Consider the following 22,343-nt stretch of genomic DNA (forward strand, 5'->3'; position numbering starts at 1 on the left):
TAACAGCCCATTCAAATAAGTGGGCTGCCGTGCCCGAGCAAATGTGGACCGCACGGTCCACAATAGTGTGAACCAGTGCTTAGTCTTTAGTCTGCCATTTCAGGTGTACAGCCTGGTATCACCATAACAAGAGAGCCATCATTGCAATGGATCTCTGCTATACCCCTCCCAGTCTGTGTGGCCTTCAATGTCAAGCTGGTGCTTCTAGCGGATGGGTTGGTTAGGTGGGGCTCAAAAGAAATACTCTTCTAAAAGAAAAAATACTTTGTACTGATAGGCATTGAGTAACTCTACACCTTTTGTGCTTCATGAAGGAAATAAAAAAATGTTGGGGTTTTACCTGCCCTAGTATAAGAACAAATAAACACCAAACATATTTTTTTTAACACAAAAGCAGAGTCCTCATGTGCTCAATCAACTGTTTATAAAAAAAGTGTACATTATACATTACATACCTATTTTGTTGCAGTCTTTAGCCTGGTCCAGTGATGTCATGGGTCCTTCCACTTTTCCTCAGCAGTAGCAATGGGTGGTCCTTCCCCCTGTAGTAAATGATGATTATGTAATTACACGTGAGACAATGAGTGCAAACTGCATGATGGCGCACCCTCTGGAGGTGTGTCTACAACTTCGTGTACTCAAAGATAGTGAATGGAATAGGTTTGGCTGTCATTCAACCTAGTAGAGACTCACGGCATAGTATGCAGGAACTGGGATGAAGTTCAGAGGGAGTAGTAGTGTTTGGCCACAGGAGGAAAAGAAATCTACAAACAGATATGTAAACATAATTGCAGGTTTTTTTCATTTTTACTAAGGGCAGATGAATCCATCTCTAATTACTTCATAGAACTCTGGAACTCTGGTCCTGTCTCCTGTAACATTTGACAGGAACTAACCAAGATGCAGCTGTAAGGCAAGGGTTACATCACCAGTGCCTCACTTAACTTGGAAGTAGAAAAACAGTAATTGTAAGTAAAAGCAAAAAATGTTTGCTGAGCTGATGAATGTAAGATGATTTGATATCAGCATGCTGAGCTGTGTTGCTAAAATGATTTTTTAGTGAAATGGGGAAATATAAACTTTAACCCCTTGACGCCGACATAACACAAATATGCAGCCTCACAGAACTGAGCTTCTTTCCGTGGGGCCGCACGGCACGCTCTCAGCGCAAAGACCGCAGTGTCACTGAGATTCTGGGTCACATGATCGCTGTGATAGCCTCTGATTGGCTATCACAGTGATCAGTCACTGTATAGCCCGGCCCCCTTGTTTTTTTCTCTCTCTATGAATGGAGGAGAGAGATACATTGTATCTCTCTAACTCCTGGCATAGAGGGAAAAAAATGTTTATTAAAAAAAAAAGAAGATAAATAAACATTAAAACATAAAATCAAAAATAAAGAAAAAATACCTAGATCAAGGTTTTATCTAGTTCAGTGCCAGGGTAAGTGTTTGGGTCAAGGTCAGGGTCAAAGTCAAAAGGTCAGGGTCAAAGGTCAGGATTAAAAAAAATATGCTATCAGTGTCATTTAGTGTCAGTGTGTTTTACGTACAAAAAAAGACAAAAACAAAATGCGCACTATTGTTTCTGAGCTGTACTACAGGTACAAACAGGAAAGAACATAAACATATATGTTATCACTGCGATCATCAAGAGCTGGAGAATTTATTTTGGGTTGTTCTTTGGTGGTAGGTTATGGTAGTAACAAGAAAAACACAGCTAAATACTATTTTGGGCCAGTTTTCCTTCTATTATAAAAAAAAAATCAGGAGATATCCATTACCATTTATCACCAAATGAAAGCCCAATTTATCCTGAAAAAAACAAGGTATCATCCACCTGGATGTACAAAATAGTTGTGATGATCTGTACGGTTTTACTAACACATCTCAATGTTGCAAAACTGTGCTTAGGCATTTAGATTTGTGTTACCCTTAGGTGTGAAGGGGTTCAGTAACAGGTGTTGCCAGAGGATAACTTTGTAATTATTAATACATGATCACTTTAACAAACTAAATTTGGTTCCTGCTTCTCACACTGTCTAATTACAGTTAGTCCTGGTGGGAGCTTGCTCAGGAATATGTGCAGAGGAATGGAAGAGTTTGTCAAGAAGTGGATTTATGCAAATAGCCCATTGGCTTAAAGAGTGCCTAAAGACCTTGTCTATATTTATTTAATACATAAATAGGCTTTGACCCTTGACCTTTGTATATTACTTATAAGGCCCTTTTGATTGTAGACAATGCACTCTACAATCTCTTATGTCAAACACCCACAAGGCATATATTAATGCCAGGGATCACTACATTTTTACTTAGGTGACATGACAGAGCTTTGTAATGCATTGCAAGAAAGAAATACGTTTTACTAGAAAATATAAAGTATTTTACTGGTTTTGATATGTACCTTATCAAATAATGGCAAATGTGATTTTTTGTTTTGGTAATGAGGGCTTCACTTTACGTGAAATCCTGCAGGATGTTCATACGCTATAGAAGGCCCTGAACTGATTAATGATTCATTTGCTGTTAGCATTTTACATCATGTTTGGCAGATTTTCTTTCATCTCTTGTTGGAGACTATACAGTATATTACTGACTTGTTCTAGAGAGGGAATACCCACTGTGTAGTGATTAATGAAGACATAAACTGCACTTTTTGATAGACGCCATAGATGGTATTTGAAGGAACAATCACCTGTGTTCGAATATAACTGAAAAAAAAATGCATTTTATACTTTTTCCCCAAATAGAGCAGCCTAGGTAGACATTTTTCTTTGTCATGTTTTGAATGAATGGCTCTAGAAAAATAACTGGACTACATATCGAGTATATTAGTTTTCACATGTGATTAGGGCCATGATTACAATAACTGACACTCACTGAATGTGGATCCTTACTGTTTCTTGTTATGTAACTAGCACAGTTTTACTTTAGATTGTTTTACTTTTGTCATATTATTGGATTTATTGTATAAGACAGATCTAGGTGTGTGTAGGTTTGGTCTGTACTAGATGCAAAACTGCTGTAAGAATAATTTCTATGAGTCATCAATATCAGGTGATTACAAGATCCTGATCGTTTATTTAATTTTATTTAACCAAAGAATAATTGGCCCAAAAAAACTAGAAAAGTATATTACTTACCCAAACCCTTATTTTGTTTAACAGCATATAAAAAGTGACATCAATGTAGATACTGTAAATTTTAAATATATTAATAATAATCACCACATTTTTGAAAAACTACAAAAATAGATATCCCTAATTATTTTAGCACATTAATTATGATCTTCACCTTACTGTTGCTCATGTAGCAAATGCCTATGGGTATAAAAGCCATCTGCAGCATAGTGACTAAGCGGTTAGAATACTTGCCTTGCAGTTCTAGGTACCAGGTTTATATGCCAGTGCCACCAGCGACACATGCTGCATGGAGTCTGCATTGTCAGCCCATGCTTTTGAGGGTTTTTACCAGCTGCTTCAGTTTCCTTTACAATCCAAAACATATGTTCTTAAGATGAGTGTATGTAATAGATGTACGGTGTTAATATGTTGGTAAACTATTAATGGAAGGTTAATAAAATAATTCTATTAGTTTTTGTTAGTTTTACAACACAGACTACTACGTAGTACTAATATTACCACTCCTATTACTACTCCTAATACTACTATTATACCTACTACAGGTGCATCTCAATAAATTAGAATGTCATCAAAAAAGTTAATTTATTTCAGTATTTCAATTCAAAAAGTGAATCTCATATATTATATAGATTCATCACACACTGAGTGATATATTTCAAGCATTTCTTTCTTTTAGTTTTGAAGATTATGCTTACAGCTAGTGAAAATCCAAAATTCAGTATCTCAGAAAATTAGAATATCACAATAACAAAAAAAGGATTTTTAATACATTTTTAAATGTTGGCTTACTGAAAAGTATGATGGACATGGAGTACAGTATAGTTTGCACTCAATACTTGGTCAGGGCTCCTTTTGCATGAATTACCACATCAATATGGCGTGGCGTGGAGGCGATCAACCTGTGGCACTACTGATGTGTTATGGAAGCTCAAGTTGCTTTGATATTGACCTTCACCTCGTCTGCATTGTTGGATCTGGTGTCTCATCTTCCTCTTGAAAATACCCCACGGATTCTCTAAGGGGTTTAGGTCAGGCGACTTTGCTGGCCAATAAAGTACAGTGATACTATGATCATTAAACCATTTATTGGTATTTTTGGCAGTGTGGGCAGGTGCCAAGTCCTGCTGGAAAATGAAATCAGCATCTGACTAAAACTGGTCAGCAGATGGAAGCATGAGGTGCTCAAGAATTTCCTGGAAGAGGGCTGTGCTGACTTTGGACTTGATAAAACACAGTGGACCAACACCAGCAGATGACATGACTCCCTAAATTATCCCTGACTGTGGAAACTTCACACTGGACCTCATGCAACTTGGATTCTGTGCCTCTCCACTCGTCCTCCTGACTCAGGGAGCTTGATTTCCAAATGAAATGCAAAATTTACTTTCATCCAAAAAGAGGACTTTGGACCACTGAGCAACAGTCCAGTCCTTTTTCTCCTTAGCCCAGGTAAGACGCTTCTGATATTGTTTTGATTTTACAAATCTGCCTTCCTCACTTACACCTCCTCCCTCCATGCCGCCAAGCAGGCCTTCTTCGTAAACCTGATCAACACCCTCTCCACCTGCCCTTGCCGACTCTTCTCCACCTTCAATTCCCTACTCTCTCCCCCCCTCCTCCACTCAGTACCTCGCTTACCGCCCACGAGATTGCCACTCATTTCCACAACAAGATTGACGCAATCCGTAAGGACATAGTCAACTCGCAATCTACCTCCCCACCTAGCCTCTCCCCCCCATCTCCCCCTCATCTCTTCCCTCCTCTGACCTCGCAACCGCAGTGACCCCCACCACACCCAAGGCCCCGCTTACTGTAACCCCCCCAGCACTGCACTCCTTCAGCCCTGCTACCACTGAGGAAGTCACCAGGGTATTCTCAGAAGCCTGCCTCACTACCTGTCCCCTGGACTCTATCCCCTCTCAACTCTTCCGGTCACCCCCCTCTTCCCTCATCCGCTCCCTCACCCACATCTTCAACCTCTCCCTCTCTACCGGCGTATTCCCCTCCCCCCTAAAGCATGCGCACATCATCCCCATACTCAAAAAGCCCTCCCTGAACCCCACTGACCCAAACAACTTCAGACCCATCTCCCTGCTGCCACTCACTTCTAAGCTCCTTGAGCGCTTAGTCTACGACCGCCTAAGCACCCACCTAACTGACAATAATCTTCTTGATCCACTACAGTCCGGCTTCCGTCCCCTACACTCCACTGAAACCGCCCTCCTCAAAATCACCAACGACCTACTTACCGCCAAAGCTAAAGGCGACTACTCTGTCCTCCTTCTCCTGGACCTCTCCGCGACCTTCGACACAGTTGACCACCCCCTCCTCCTTAATAAACTACTCTCCCTTGGCATCAGAGACACCGCTCTCTCCTGGTTCTCCTCTTACCTATCCTGACGCTCCTTCAGCATTTCCTACAACGGTGCCACCTCCCCTTCCCTCCCCCTCTCTGTTGGGGTCCCCCAGGGCTCCGTCCTTGGACCCCTTCTCTTCTCCATCTACACCTCCTCCCTTGGCAAACTCATACACTCCCACAGCTTCAACTACAACCTCTACACCGATGACACTCAAATTTACCTCTCCACCCCTCACCTCACCCCCACATTCTCCGCCCACATCACTCACCTCCTAAACGACATCTCAGACTGGATGTCGCTCCATTTCCTCAAGCTTAATCTCTCCAAAACTGAGCTTCTCGTCTTTCCCCCTGCCCGCGCCCCCCCCCCATCCTATCCATCACTACCAACAACACCACCATCAATCCCGCCCCACAAGCCAAAGTCCTAGGCGTCATTCTGGACTCAAACCTTTCCTTCCAACCTCATGTCTAATCACTCACAAATACATGCAGGCCCCACCTTCGCAACATCGCCAAGATACGCTCCTCCCTTACCCCAGACACCACTAAACTACTAGTACACTCCTTGATTATCTCACGCCTCGACTACTGCAACTCCCTCCTCACCGGCCTACCCCAGTGCAGGCTCTCCCCGCTTCAGACCATCCTAAACTCAGCGACTAGACTCATCCACCTCACCAACCGCTCCACCTCTGCCACCCCCTTCTGCCTATCCCTCCACTGGCTCCCTATTGCCCAATGCATCAAATTCAAACTACTCACTCTGACCTACAAAGCCATTCACAACACTGCCCCTAACTACCTCACCAACCTGATTCCCAGGTACCACCCTACCCGTACCCTTCGCTCTTCACAGGACCTCCTTCTATCTTCCTCCCTGGTCTCCTCCTCCCACGCACGACTGCAAGACTTCTCCAGGTCCTCCCCCATCCTCTGGAACTCACTACCCCAATCCATCAGACTGTCACCTTCCCTCCTCACCTTCGGGCGCTCCCTGAAAACCCACCTCTTCAGGGAAGCCTACCCCACCCTCACCTAACAGCCGTTCTCCTTCATTCCTCCTACCACTCCATCCCCCACAGCCATTTCCTCCTGTACCACTACCCCCTCCCTCCTAGATTGTAAGCTCGAAAGAGTAGGGCCGTCTAACCCCTCGTGTGCTGTTTGTAGTTGCTGTACTGTTTCCTGTATTGTCCCCCCCTCTATTGTACAGCGCTGAGCAAATCCTTTGGCACTATATAAACTCGATGTAATAATAATAATAATAATAATATTGTCTTTGGTTCAGGAGTGGCTTGACACAAGGAATGCGACAGTTGTAGCCCATGTCCTGGATATGTCTGTGTGTGCTGGCTCTTGAAGCACTGACCAGCCATAGTCCACTCCTTGTGAATTTCCCCCAAATTCTTGAATGGCCTTTGCTTCACAATCCTCTCAAGGCTGTGGTTATCCCTATTTGTGCACCTTTTTCTACCACACTTTTTCCTTCCACTCAACGTTCCATTATTATGCTTGGATACAGCACTCTGTGAACAGCCAGCTTCTTTAGCAATGACCTTTTGTAACTTACCCTCCTTGTGGAGGGTGTCAATGACTGTCTTCTGGACAACTGTCAAGTCAGCAGTCTTTCCCATGATTGTGTAACCTACTGAACCAGACTGAGAGACCATTTAAAGGCTCAGGAAACCTTACAGGTGTTTTGAGTTAATCAGCTGATTAGAGTGTGACATCATGAGTTTACAATATTGAACTTTGTCACAATATTGTAATTTTCTGAGATACTGAATTTTGGGTTTTCACTAGCTGTGAGCCTTACTCATCCAAATTAAAATAAAGAAATGCTTGAAATATATCACTCTATGGGTAATGAATCTATATAATATATGAGTCTCACTTTTTGAATTGAATTACTGAAATAAATTAACTAGTATTCTGATTTATTGAGATGCACCGGTATATGTATAAACAAATTTGATACTTTTTTCATTGAGGATCACAATGCTGCTTTGTAAATGTTCATGATTTATCAGAGTTGAAGGTTTAAGTAGATACAAATACATAAAATACATTTTCATAATGGTTAACCAGAAAAAAAATAATTTTCTCCTCTCTACTTATGACAGTGTGCTTTTAACACAGATAAAATCAAGGGTTTTTATTATATAGTAAAACAGAATTAGTTCATGATTGTGTTAAAAAGCAGACTCATACCGTGTGTCCTGCATTTTAATAATTCTTTTTGTTAACCCCACTTAGTATATATATTTTTCGACGTGTTACTTGCTTCCCTTTACCCTATCCGCTGTGAAAGTACACAAGAGTTCATACATTATTAATTGGCCATATTAATTTACAGGTTTTAGCTTAAGGGTAACCATAGCACACAGGAATTCATTATTTATTGCAGTTTCAGAGTAAGCTAGACATTTCCTTAGTAGACTTTATTTCCTTATGGGTGCTGCTGTCATTAGTGGCAATAGTATAGCTGACCAGGAAACAAGGTGGCACTCTGGCCCTGGACAATGTTTTGCTTTTACCCATGGATGGAGATTTGTTAAACATGGACATGAAGTCGGAAGCGGATAGGCAACCAAGGAAAGTCAGGTTCAGGATAGCATCATCCTATAGTGGGCGAGTGTTGAAAGAGGTCTACACGGATGGGGATTCTGTGGATTCTGAATGTGCCAGCAGCTCAGAGACTGACCAGAACAGCATACCAAGCGATACAGATGGGAACCATAATGGATTTTTAGGTTCAGAGTTTGATGAAAGTGAAAATGAGCCCGATGATTTGCTAGTTCTAGCAAGGGCCACTAAGGACAGGGGATTTGCAACAAAACGAGTGAACATACTGAGTAAAAATGGAACAGTCAGAGGCGTCAAACATAAAGTCAGTGCTGGCCAGGCCTTGTTTGATAACTTGGCAAAAGTATTCCAGGTAAGCAAATTAAATACTTTTAAAGTTATTAATGCAAATAAACTTCATTTATTTTACAGTTAACACAGATATTGACTGCAAACCTGGGTATTGACCTAACCATTAAAATGTAATTTCTTCTTTTGGTCAAAAACATAGTAAGAATCATAAATGGCATATGAATAAAGCAACAACCATTTATTTACCGCTATTGAAATGTTTTCTACTGTTGTAATCCAAGTTACCGATTGCCTGAATAGCAGAATTGGGAACTGCTTATCACTGCATTGAATGTATTGGTAACAATTGGAGTTTTAGTAAAAATATTTTCCCCCTTGCTTGTACAAGCATTGGCAGATGAATTACCAGTGAGGAAACAGACATACTAGTTATTTTCTACTTTCATTTTCAAGCTTTACAGTAGTCAATTCTAAGTGCAGAGCACCTCATTTTCAGCAGTTTGTAGAGAAAGGACACCTTTGATGTCTTTAAAACAGCAGTGTATGTAGTAGACCTTGGAAGGTGGGAGATATAATCAAGATGTTTAACACAGGGAAAAAACATCAATACCAAATGTGATTTGATCATTTTTTTTGCGGTGGTTTAAATATATATATACAGTATATGTTGCAAAAAGAATATGCTTTATAATCACATGATGGACTGTTAAACTTTGACTTGATTTGGTGGCTTCTAAAAAAACCTAAAATACAAATGACCTGATATAGAAGCTTTTAACAGCAACTGCAAGTGTTAGTACACAGTGCTTATTGTTTTTATTAATTTATATTTCTATAGCACTTTTCTTCCTGGGGATTTTAAGTGCTTTATCTGCTTCTGGGAGGAATGGTGAGGAAGCCATCTTGGGCACAGTTAGTGGAATATTATACTAGGGCTAAGTTTAGACAGGAGACAATTAACTTTCCAGCAGGTCTCTGGAGTGTGGGAGGAAACTGCAGTGCTAAGAGGAAACCCATGCAAGTTCAATGAGGACATGAAGTAAACTACTTGCAAATGGTGTCCCAACTAGGACACAAGCCATAGACCTCAGTGCTGAACATTTGATACATATCACATTTTAATTTTTTAAATCAGCTATTGTATTAAATTAATTCACAGTGACCCTGTACCATGTGATGGCTGTGGCCTGTCACAGCAATCACAATAGTATACAAAGTAATCATGAATGAATGCCAAACACAGTTTAAGACAGATTGCTTATACATTGAACATCACTGTATAAGTAATCATAATGGAAAAAAAAATCCAAATCATACCCCCCTCAGTGTAGTACAGCATCACAATGGTTAGACTGTGCTGCTCCGGTGACAGGATGTACAAAAAAAAATAAAAATAAATACATTATATATATATATATATATATATATACACACACACACACACAATACCCTGCTAGGGTCTAAACGAGGATTATAACCCAGGATTCTCAACCGTGCAGCTTGAGGGGCTCCAGGGGGTTTGCCTAATGCATAGGAAACTGGCTTTTCAGTTTCCTCATTGTTTTCTAAAGTCTGTGTTGGGACCTGGAGCCTGGAGAGTTCTAAGCGATCCAGGTGGGATGAAATCTCTAGTCCTGGGTCCAGGTTTTGTGAACAGCCAGCACACTGATTACACAGATGTGTGCAGGCCTTTTTGTAGAGACCTGACCATGGTTCTGGGCTCCACCCCAGCAGACAGAAGGTCATCACCCAGGAGTCAGAAGGGTTCCACCTAGAAGAGAGGTAGGAGCCACAGTAGCAAGGGGCTGCTAGCAATTTAGAGCTGGTGAGCAAACAGGGGATGTACGAGATAGACGAAAGGCCTGAAGTGGAAGGCCAGAGCAGCAGTGCTGTCTGTAGAAGCCAGAAGGCTGAATGTTTATTTCTTTGCAAGTGTGAAATGCTGAAAACCCCTGTGAGGGAAACCTATGATTTAGATTTTTCTGGACCTTGGAACTTTCTTTTAATAAAATTGGGCCAGAAAATTCCTTAAAAAGAAGAAAGAGTGGTGGTGTTCTTCTAAAGCTCTACCATTTAAGTATTGGGACACCCCTCCAAATCATTGGATTACGGTGTTCCAATCACCTCCATGGCCATAGGTGTATAAAATCAAGCACCTAGGCATGAAAACTGATTCTACAAACATTTGTGAAAGAATGGGTCACTCTCAAGAGCTCAGTGAATTCAAGTGTGGTACCGTGATGGGTTGCCACCTGTGCAATACGTCTGTGTGTGAAATGTCCTTGCTTTGAAATATTCCATGGTCAACTGTTTGTGGTATTATAACAAAGTGGAAGCATCTGGGAACAACATCAACTCAGCCTCGAAAAATGACAGAGCGGGGTCAGCTCATGCTGAAGCGCACAGTGCGCAGAAGTCACCAACTGTCTGTAGAGTCAATAGCTAAACACCTCCAAACTTCATATGGTCTTCAGATTAGTACAACAGTGCATAGAGAGCTTCATGGAATGGGTTTCCATGATCAAGCAGCTGCATTCAAGGCTTACATCACCAAATGCAATACAAAGCATTGGATGCAGTGGTGTAAAGCATGCTGCCACTGAACTCTAGAGCAGTGGAGATGTGTTCTTTGGAGTGACGAATCACGCTTCTCTGTCTGGCAATCTGATGGATGTGTCTGGGTTTGGCGTTGCCAGGAGAGCAGTACTTGCCTGACTGCATTGTGCCAAGTGTTAAGTTTGGTGGAGGGGGAATTATGGTGTGGGGTTATATTTCAGGGGTTAGACTTGGCCCCTTAGTCCGAGTAAAGGGAACTCTTAAGGCATCAGCATACCAAGACATTTTGGACAATTTCATGCTCCCAACTTTGTGGGAACAGTTTGGGGATGACCCCTTCCTGTTCCAACATTACTGCGCACCAGTGCACAAAGCAAGGTCCGTAAAGACATGGATGAGCGAGTTTGGGGTGGAGGAACTTGGCTGGCCTTCACAGAGTCCTGACCTCAACCCAATAGCACATGTTTGCATGTTTGGGATGAATTAGAGTGGAGACTGCTAGCAAGGCCTTCTTGTCAGACAACAGTGCCTGACCTCACAAATGTACTTCTGGAAGAATGGTCAAACATTCCCATAGACACACTCCTAAACCTTTTGACAATCATTAATCAATGCCGTGCATAACAAATACCATATGTGTAAATATCAATATCTGTGCAATACCTTAACACAAAAGTGCTAGTGCAGTGATAATAAAATAAATAAACAAAGTGTTTAAATTCAACCACATATGTGCATCAATATTGCATAGTGTAGACTCCCATATACACAAAAGTCCAATTATGTGCTCGGATTCCACTTATATGGTTGAAATCTTGTGCATATAAATACGATTCTTCTATGTGCAAACAACTCAGCACCTTTTAGTGTTCCTCCACCTCTGGCAAACTTATGCTCTCACCTCCTTGTTTGACCCGTAATGACAGGTCAAACCGCACTTTTCCCTTTCACACAGGCAGGTATGATATCTTTAAATATAACTCCTAATGGTGGTCAGGGTGCCATTGTCTAGCCTGTACAGGTCTGTGTGTCTTTCCATGGATATGCCTTCCCAGACCATCACTGACCCACCACCAAAACATTCATACTGAATGATGTTACAGGCAGAAAGCATTCTCCACGGCTTCTCCAGACCCTTTCACGTCTGTCACATGTGCTCAGGGTGATCCTGCTCTCATCTGTGAAAAGCACAGGGCACCAGTGGTGGAATTGCCAATTCTGGTGTTCAATGGCAAATGCCACTCGAGCTCTATGGTGCTGGGCATTGAGCACAGGGCCCACTAGAGGATGTTGTGCCCTTAGGCCTCCCTCATGAAGTCTGTTTCTGATTCTTTGGTCAGAAACATTCACACCAGTGGTCTGCTGGAGGTAATTTTGTAGGGCTCTGGCAGTGATCATCCTGTTCCTCCTTACACAAAGTTGTAGATACCAGTCCTTCTACGGTCCTGTCCAGCTCTCCCAGAGTAACTGCCTCTCTCCTGGAATCTCCTCCATGCTCTTGAGACTGTATTGGGAGATGCAGCAAACCTTCTGGCAATGGCACGTATTGATGTGCCATCTCGGAGGAGTTGGACTGCCTGTGCAACCTCTGTAGGGTTCAGATGTCACCTCATGCAGTAGTGACACTGACTCTAGCCAAATACAAAACTTGTGAAAAACAGTCAGAAAAGATGAGTAAGGAAAACAAAATGTCTGTGGCCTCCACATGTAAAACCATTCCTGTTTTGAGGGGTCGCCTTATTGTTGCCCATCTAGTGCACCTGTTGTTAATTTCATTAACCAAAGCAGCTGAAACTGATTAACAACCCCCTCTGCTACTTATCTGACCAGATCAATATCCCAGGAGTTTAATTGACTTGATGCTATACTCTGTTCAAAAGGTGTTACTTAAATTTTTTTTAGCTATATATATACAGTTGCAAGAAAAAGTATGTGAACCCCTTGGGATTATGTGGAGTTTTGCATGAATTGGGCATAAAATGTGCTCTGAACGTCATCTAAGTCACAACAATAGAAGAACACAGTCTGCTGAACATAATACTACACAAACATTAGATGTTGCCATGGTTTAATTGCACATAACATGTAAACATTCACAGTGCAGGGAGGAAAAAGTATGTGAGGCCCTAGCTTAATGACTTCTCCCAGAGCTAATTGGAGCCAGGAGTGAGCCAACCTTGACTCCAATCAGTGTGATGACATTGGATGTGTTGCTGACAGCTGTCCTGCCCTTAAAAAACACACACCTGTTTTGGGTTTACTGGTTTCAAGAAGCACTGTCTGATGTGAACCATGCCTCGCAGAAAAGAGCTCTCAGAAGACCTACGATCAAGAATTGTTGACTTGCATGAAGCTGGAAAGGGTTACAAAAGTATCTCCTTGAGCCTTGATGTTCATGTGTCCACGGTAAGACAGACTGTCTACAAATGGAGAAAGTTTAGCACTGTTGCTACTCTCCCTAGGCGTGGTCGTCCTGTAAAAATGACTGCAAGAGCACAGCGCAGAATGCTGCATGAGGTAAAGAAGAATCCCAGAGTGTCAGCTAAAGACCTACAGAAATCTCTGGCACATGCTAACATTTTTGTTGACACATCTACAATAAGGAAAACATGAAACAAGAATGGAGTACATGGGAGGACACCACGGGGGAAGCCATTGCTGTCCAAAAAGAATTTTGCAGCACGTTTGAAGTTTGCAAAAGAGCACCTGGATGTTCCACAGCACTACTGGCAGAATATACTGTGGACAGATGAAACCAAGATTGAGTTGTTTGGGAAGAACACACAACACTATGTGTGGAGAAAAAAAGGCCCAGCACACCAACATCAAAACCTCATCCCCACTGTGAAACATGGCGGAGGGAGCATCATGGTTTGGGGCTGCTTTGCTGCCTCAGGGCCTGGACGGATTGTTGTCATTGATGGGAAATTGAATTCCAGAGTTTATCAAGACATTTTGCAGGAAAACGTACGACCATCTGTCCGCCATCTGAAGCTCCGCAGAGGATGGGTGATGCAACAGGACAATGACCCAAAGCATACAAGTCATTCAACAAAACAATGGCTGCAACAGCACAGAATACGCCTTCTGGAGTGGCCCAGTCAGAGTCCTGACCTCAACCCCATTGAAATGCTGTGGCATGACCTTAAGAGAGCGATTCACACCAGACATCCCAATAATATTGCTACACTGAAACAGTTTTGTGAAGAGGAGTGGTCCAAAATTACTCCAGATCGTTGTGCAGGTCTGATCTGCAACTACAGGAAACGTTTGGTTGAGGTTATTGCTGCCAAAGGAGGGTCAACCAGTTATTAAGTCCAAAGGTTCACATACTTTTTCCTCCCTGCACTGTGAATGTTTACATGTTATGTGCAATGAAACCATGGCAACATCTAATGTTTGTGTAGTATTATGTTCAGCAGACTGTGTTCTTCTATTGTTGTGACTTAGATGACGTTCAGAGCACATTTTATGCCCAATTCATGCAAAACTCCACGTAATCCCAAAGGGTTCACATACTTTTTCTTGCAACTGTATATATATATATATATATATATATATATACAGTTGTGTTCAAAATAATAGCAGTCAGACATCACTAACCTGATCAATCACTGTTTTTGGTAGAAATTATATTTCTACATGGCAAATAATTTACTAGCAGGTGTAGTAGAGTAATAGAAATCCAACAGACCCAACAGTCATGACATGCATGCTGCTGATTCTGTGTAATTGAATCACTAATTGAAAGGGGCATATTCAAAATAATAGCAGTGTGGAGTTCTATTAGTGAGGTCATTCATTCTTTGAAAAACAGGTGGCAATTATTGCCCTTATTTAAGGAAGGAAGGCAGCAAATGTTGTACATGCTGGTTACAATGCATTTCTCTCTGAAATTCTGAGGAAAATGGGTCGTTCCAGACATTGTTCAGAAGAACAACGTACCTTGATTAAAAAGTTGATTGGAGAGGGGAAAACATATAAAGAAGTGCAGAAAATGATAGGCTGCTCAGCTAAAATGATCGCAAATGCTTTAAAGTGGCAACTAAAACCCAAAATACGTGGAAGAAAGCGAAAAACTACCATTCGAATGGATAGAAGAGTAGCCAAAATGGCAAGGACTCAGCCAACAATCAGCTCCAGGAAGATCAAAGAAGGTCTAAAGTTACCTGTGAGTACTATTACAATTAGAAGACGCCTATGTGAAGCCAAGCTATCTGCAAGAAGCCCCCGCAAAGTCCCACTGTTGAAAAAAAGACGTGCTGAAGAGGTTACAATTTGCCAAAGAGCACATTGACTGGCCTAAAGAGAAATGGAGCAACATTTTGTGGACTGATGAAAGTAAGATTGTTCTTTTTGGGTCTAGTGGCCGGAGACAGTTTGTCAGACGACCCCCAAACACTGAATTCAAGCCATAGTACACTGTGAAGACAGTGAAGCATGGTTGCGCAAGCATCATGATATGGGGATATTTCTCATACTACGGTGTTGGGCCTATTTATCGCATACCAGGGATCATGGATCAGTTTGAATACATCAGAATACTTGAAGAGGTCATGCTGCCTTATTCCGAAGAGGAAATGCTCTTGAAATGGGTGTTCCAACAAGACAACGACCCCAAACACACCAGTAAACGTGCAACATCTTGGTTCCAGAACAGCAAGATTGACGTTATATAGTGGGCACCCCATTCCCCGGATCTTAATCCAATAGAAAACTTGTGGGGTGACATAAAAAATGCTGTTTCTGAGGCAAAACCAAGAATTAGAGAAGAACTGTGGAATGTAGTCCAATCATCCTGGGCTGGAATACCTGTTCACAGGTGCCAGAAGTTGGTTGACTCCATGCAACACAGATGTACAGCAGTTCTCAGAAACAGTGCTTATACAACTAAATATTCATTAAGTGATTGAAAGGAAAGCAAAATCTTCAAACATTTTTCAGTTTATATAGTGAATGTTTGAGTTTGTAAAGAAGAATACAAACACTGCTATTTTTTTGAACAGTCTAATATCCACTTTTCTTCAATTTTCTTAGAGGAACAACACAAATTTGATATAGTTTTCTTCATGTTTTGATTTGGAATAGAATGTGTAGTGTTCCCAATGCATTTGTGTGTATGAAAATAAAAGCTATTAGAAGGATTTTGAGCTTCATTCACTTTTTTCAACACACTGCTATTATTTTGAACACAACTGTGTATATATATATATATATATATATATATATATATAGTGAAGGAAATAAGTATTTGATCCCCTGCTGATCTTGAATGTTTGCCCACTCACAAAGAAATGATTGGTCTAAAAATCGAATGGTAGGTGTATTGTAACACCTGTCTGAGAGACAGAATAGTGACAAAAAATTCAAAAGAAATGCATGTCTAACAAATTATGCACTGATTTGCATGTTCATGAGGGAAATAAGTATTTGATCCCCTAGCCTTCAGCAGGATTTCTGGCTACCAGGTGTCTTTCATACAGGTATCAAGCTGAGATTAGAAGCAATCTCTTAAAGAGAGTGCTGCTAATCTCATTTTGTTACCTGTATAAAATACACCTGTCTTCACACCTGGACATCACTGCATGGGCTCAGGAATACCTCCAAAAATCACAGTTCACCGCGTTATCCAAAAATGCAAGTTAAAGCTCTATTATGCAAAGAAGAAGCCATATCTGAACATGATCCAAAAATGCTGCTGTCTTCTCTAAGCCAAAGTTCATTTGGTCAGATGAATTTAAATTTTACATTCTTTTGGCAACCATGGGCACTGCGTCCTCTGGACTAAAGAGGACAGTGACCTTTTGCCTTGTTATCAGAGCTCAGTTCAAAGCCTGCATCTCTGATGGTATGGGGGTGCAGTAGTGTATATGGAATGGACAGCTTGCATATCTGGAAAGGCACTATCAATGCTGAAAGATATATCCAGGCTTGAGTCACATGTGCTCCCATTCAGACAATGTCAGGAAAGGCCTTGCATATTTCAGCTGGACAATACTAAACCACATACTGTATCTATGACAACAACGTGATTTCATAGTAGAAGAGTTTGGGTGCTTAACTGGCCTGCTTGCAGTCTAGACCTTTCACCACTGGAAAATATTTGGTGCATCTCGAAACGATAAATACAACAAAAAAGACCCAGAACTTCAGAGCAGTTAGAATCCTATATCAAGCAAGAATGGAATAACATTCCTCTTCCAAAACTCCAGCAATTGGTCTTTGTCCCAACTTTTTTGAGATGTGTTGCTGGCATCAATTTCAAAATTACTTTTTTAAACTTTTTTTATGAAAATGATACAGTCTGTCAGTTTAAACATTTGATATGTTTTGTATTTTCTATTGTGAAAATATATGGGTTTATGAAGTTTGCAAATCATTTATGTAGATTTTACACAATGTCCATCTTTTTTGGAATTGCAGTTGTACACTGAGTCCCTTCAGCAACCCCCATCAAAGCATGAGCTGTGCTCATGGCAGAGCTTAAGGCCTGATCTGAAGTGTATTTAACTGATTTAAACTAAAAGTTCAATTTAGTTAAGGATTTAAAACATGCTTGTTAGATTTTAAGCTCCAAGGAGCAGGACCCTCCTAACCCTCTTGTATTGAACTGTATTGTTGCTGTATCATCTCCCTTTATATCGTAAAGTGCTGAGCAAACTGTTGGCGCTATATAAATCCTGTATAATAATAATAATGGAGTATGTTTGGGGCACCTGACCTCCCTATTTTAATATGGAGGTACTTTTAATCTGACCAAATGGATGTCAAAGCATCAGGATCTATTGCACTATATGGCATGCTTCAGGAAACGTTATTCATGTAGATATGCTTATTTCTCTCATTACATTCTTATTTTTTTTTATTTTTTTATATTTTACTTGTACCTTAGCCTCTCCTCACAGAAGTTTTGTTTTATGATTACCTGAGGCAAAGCAGCATGGTGTTCATGGCCTTCATGGTGTATTATATGGAATTTAGTATCAGAAACTCCTCAATGATCATTATGTTCTCTTGCACACCTGCTATAAATTCGCATTGCTTTACTTTAAGGGACAGAAGTAGATGGCTGCAAAATTCTACTGTCTTCTTTGTTTTCTTATTCTCGAGTGGCCCAAATAAGGATTTCATGCTTTTCTCAGTCTGTGATTGGACAGTAAAAAATCAGTAACATACTGATGAAATCATCACTCTGCTCTCTTCTCCTCCCAGGATGAACAGTGCTGTGCAATATAGTACAACCTGCGCTCCTCTTTCCAGCCTAAATTCGGCTGAGCTGGGGATTACAAGAGGTTAACATAAAGTAAAACTCAAATTATTTTGCTAGTTCTTTGTAAAAATAAATTGTATGTTTTTTTTAATGAATCCACAACTGGAATAAATCATGTTTTTTTTATGATATCAGCTCAGAGGTTCTCTTTTAGTACAATTCCTATATAAAACGAAGGATTACCTGGTGGTACACCTGAAAACTAAGGAGATATCAGGGTTGCCGGCAGACAAGGTCCAGATAGTTCAAAATAAACAGAAAGCTTCTTAACTGAGGAATATGCTTAGGTCAAATTAAACAGCAAAGGAAAGCATTACTATTTCCAAGATCATGACTAATTAGCCATTGTTTAGCAACTAAAAAGTGTTCTAAGCAAGTTTAGAAACTAAACAGTGTGTCAGCATGCTAAGAGAACCAGAGAACCAGAAGGGCAGAGAGCAATAAAGGAGATGTTCCAGATACTAAGGTGTCTGATGTCAGAAGTTATTGCAGCCAGCAGCACCATGTGAAATGTGGTAAGTCTGTGCAAAAAGGTAAATAATAAACATCATTAAGTAGGGTAAATGGAGTTTTCTGCATATTGTGATGTCCTTTCTAGGCTACAGTCTAATCTGGGAGGAAGAATAAAAGCCAATAGAAGCTGAGAAAGCTGGGTCCTGGTGTGGGTACAGTTTGAGGGTTCCATATACTGCGGTTTGTTATAGTTATTATATTTACTGTTGAGTTTTGTTCATCATGAGCTTGTAATGGGACATTTTCTTCTGCTGTTCTTCATCCAAACTCTATTGTTGGATACTATTCCTGTAGCACAAATGATTTCTAAATGCTTCTCTGAAACCCTTAACCACTCTCTATCAATAGGCCATAAACAGCCTGGACTTCAAGTGGTTATAACACGCTCATGACTTCAGTTTGGTACCATCTTTTTCAGATGATAATTGGCTTTTCAGTAAAAGTTATTGATTTTATGGTACTAAGTAAGTGATTCACCAACTGTCCTCCCATTCCCGGACCCCTGTGGTGTTCCCAGGCTCTCCTGTTCCCTCAGGGAACCCAGAACTGCAGTAAACTCTGCCAGGATGCTGAGCTTAGGGAACATTCCATCCTCATTCTTCGCTGTGACTAATGCGTTATATCATGTACAATGAACTATGTTTTTGTTATAATATGTTTCATGCACTATGTATGCCCCTGGTTCACAAAGAGTTAATGTGTTCACTTTTTATTGCTTTGTCATGTGAATCTCCATGTGTTCATGTGTTCTAGCTTTTAGAGCTTATGAATACAGGAGATCAGCATTGAGTGGGGGGTTGTCGGGCTATGCATGGATAGAGGATAAGTTTATCTCCAGCTGGAACCCGGTCAGGGTTTCAAAGTATGGACTGAAAGCTTATGGACTTTGACGTATCATGCCAGAATTTGGGACTATTGACAAATAGATGTATTGGAGAGACTATATTTCTGTCGTGCTATGTATGGAAGAAATTATTTAAGTAAACAAGGTTTTATGTTGAACAGTCTTTGCCTGGTCTGAATTTTTTTCCCTAATACAAAGTGGTGCATGCAAGGTGTATCACACAGAACACAGTACATAATGGGGAAGACATTGCAATATGAAGATACAGTACAAGTGTCCCATGTGTGACTGAGTTATCCTTTGCAGTTGTATCACCACTGCCGGTGAGTGGGTGTCTATTATATGACAGCATGCAGCAAGCGAGAAAGTGGGGTGACTTAGGCAGGGTGATAGAGGTCCCCAATAGTGAAGGGATCAGTTTGCTTGGGTTCCTTCCCTAGCAGTTGGTACTCCACAACTTGGGTCTGACTGCGGTATGGGCATCATAGGGAGCTGTCCTGAGAGTCACGAAAGAGAGAGAGAGGCCTCAGGGATTAAAGCACAATGTTGGGCTTCCTGGAGTACACAGCAGTGTAATGTTAGAGTGAAGAATATATGTGAATGTTCTGAAGAAACCAAGAGTCAAGTGTGATTATCTGTGTCACTGGGAGAAGCGATGGGTAATGATGGTGGTGTCTGGTGCAAGCTAGGTGTCACCAAATCAGAAATGATGCAGAGTGTGATCATGGACTGAAGGTAAAGATGTTCTGCCGAAGTGTAAAACAAGTGAAGTGCAAAGAAACTAAAGGTCCATACAGAAAGAAGTGTCATTATTAACTGAGAGTGCTGCCTAAACGCCTCTGCATGTGTTTAGGCAAATACCTCTGTCAGCCTCTAGGGGCATGAGCGTACATCCCCACCTGAACCTGCTTGCAGTATGATCTGAAAGCGACAAATAATTTGTTGCTTCCAGGTTCAGAGCTCAGTATTTACTTCACTCTGCGCCTCTCTTTATTGTGTCTTTTTTTTTCCTCGCATACTGCTGCAGAGGACTCTTCCTGATGAAAGCTAAGTCACATGGCCTTGACAGGTCATATAACCAAGCTATTCTCCTTCTCTTCATCCACTAAAATGCATGGGGCATTGCTTGCTTTGTAGAGCCCTTCATAAAGCCCAACTCTGTGATAGACATTTTTTAGGCAATGTTTTAATCATGTAAGGTCATACTGCTGCTTTATAAATCATCCTCAATTTATTAATACCATAGATCCTTATACCTTCTTAACTATGATTTTGGTGGAGTTTTTATTTCTGCTACAATATATAGGTGCAAAGTACCACATGCTCTTTAGAGATTAAAAACAAAATAATTCATTTTGCAGGTACATTATTTATGTAGTTATTTACTTGAGACAGCAGGAGTAAAGGCAGCAGACAGTGATATGGTAATTTATCAGATTCTGTTGAACATATGTTGTCCTATCCTTGTAAATATTCATGAATGTAAAGTCTGCATTCAGTTTGACAAATGCCTCACAATTATAATTCCTTAGTTTGGAGGTCTGCATTTGGCCATGTTACCTGAGACTCCCTGAGAAGAATGAATGGTACCATCTCTTTCACTGAGTAGCCTGTATTTCCTCAGTTCATACATTGGTATTTATGGTCAGCACTAATTGGCTTTCTTTAGCCAATTTAAAAGAAAGGAACATAGTCAGCTATTAACTTTGATAACATCTTACAAACTGTATGGTGTACAGTATACCAGGGGTGCCCAACCTGTGACCCAAGACAGCTATGCATACAGCCCAACACAGAATTGTAAATTGACTTAAAAACGTAGATTCTTCATAATCACGCCTTATTCATGTCATCACTTTTCAGCAGCACCTATATTTGTGAGACGCTAGTTTCAAGGGTGAATCACACAAAGGCCAACATTAGAACCAAAATATCTGTTGATCATCTTGAGAATTCATTAATTGAGAATTGCTACTAAATTCAATGAACCAGGTATTGATGCGTTAATTTATCAAAAACAGTGTCAAATATTGCACTAGTTTTATGTTGCCCTCTTTTATTTTTATTTTAAAAAACATTACAAAAAATGTAGTTTTATTACTCAGATAGGTAGAATATCTGTATCAGTGATCATTACCTTGTGATCTGTGCAACGTTTTCTGCTCATCAGCTATCCTTATTGTTAGTGTATTTTGTGTATGGCCCATGACAATTCCTCTTCTTCCAATGTTGCCCAGGAGAGTCAAAAGGTTGGCCCCCCTGCTGTATACCAACAAGTATTTGTGAAATGGTAAAGTAAAATGATGCTAATATATTTATATGACGTCAGTACTCTGATATTCTGATTATGCTGAATGTACTGTATGTTAATTGTCCTACACATTTTGTAGGACATAAACACAAGCTTTGATAAATATATGCTGACTTCTTTGCACAATGCCCAGCACCCTGTTTAATAGTACTGATCAACTTTTATGTTGAATTTCATATTGAAAAGTGGGGCAGTGAGAAAACAAACAGTGCTATAATAAATGTTATTACATATTACATATGTTACCCCCCATCCTCTGGAACTCACTACCCCAATGTTTCATTCTGTCACCTACCCTCCTCACCTTTAGGCGCACCCTGAAAACCCATCTCTTTAGGGAAGCCTACCCCACCCTCACCTAATAGCCGATCTCCTCCACTCCTCCCACCACTCCATCCCCCACAGGCACTTCCTCCTGTACCACTGTCCCTCCTAGATTGTAAGCTCCAAAGAGCAGGGCCCTTG

General features: G+C 40.8%; 1 protein-coding gene across 1 annotated transcript in view; it reads left to right on the forward strand.

Annotated features, from left to right (window-relative positions):
• Nucleotides 1–7,972: 7,972 nt before the first annotated feature.
• The window catches only part of GRXCR1 (glutaredoxin and cysteine rich domain containing 1), a 64,151-nt gene continuing 49,780 nt past the window's right edge, over nucleotides 7,973–22,343 (forward strand). Inside the window, exon 1 of the mRNA XM_089657305.1 lies at nucleotides 7,973–8,445. Coding sequence (XP_089513431.1) covers nucleotides 8,047–8,445 — 399 coding nt within the window. The 5' untranslated portion in view covers nucleotides 7,973–8,046. The remainder of the gene's footprint in view (nucleotides 8,446–22,343) is intronic.

This window comes from Staurois parvus, unplaced genomic scaffold, assembly GCF_062004578.1.
Source record: "Staurois parvus isolate SC_StPar_1 unplaced genomic scaffold, SC_StPar_1.0 ptg000980l, whole genome shotgun sequence".
In the NCBI taxonomy this organism is placed as follows: domain Eukaryota; kingdom Metazoa; phylum Chordata; class Amphibia; order Anura; family Ranidae; genus Staurois; species Staurois parvus.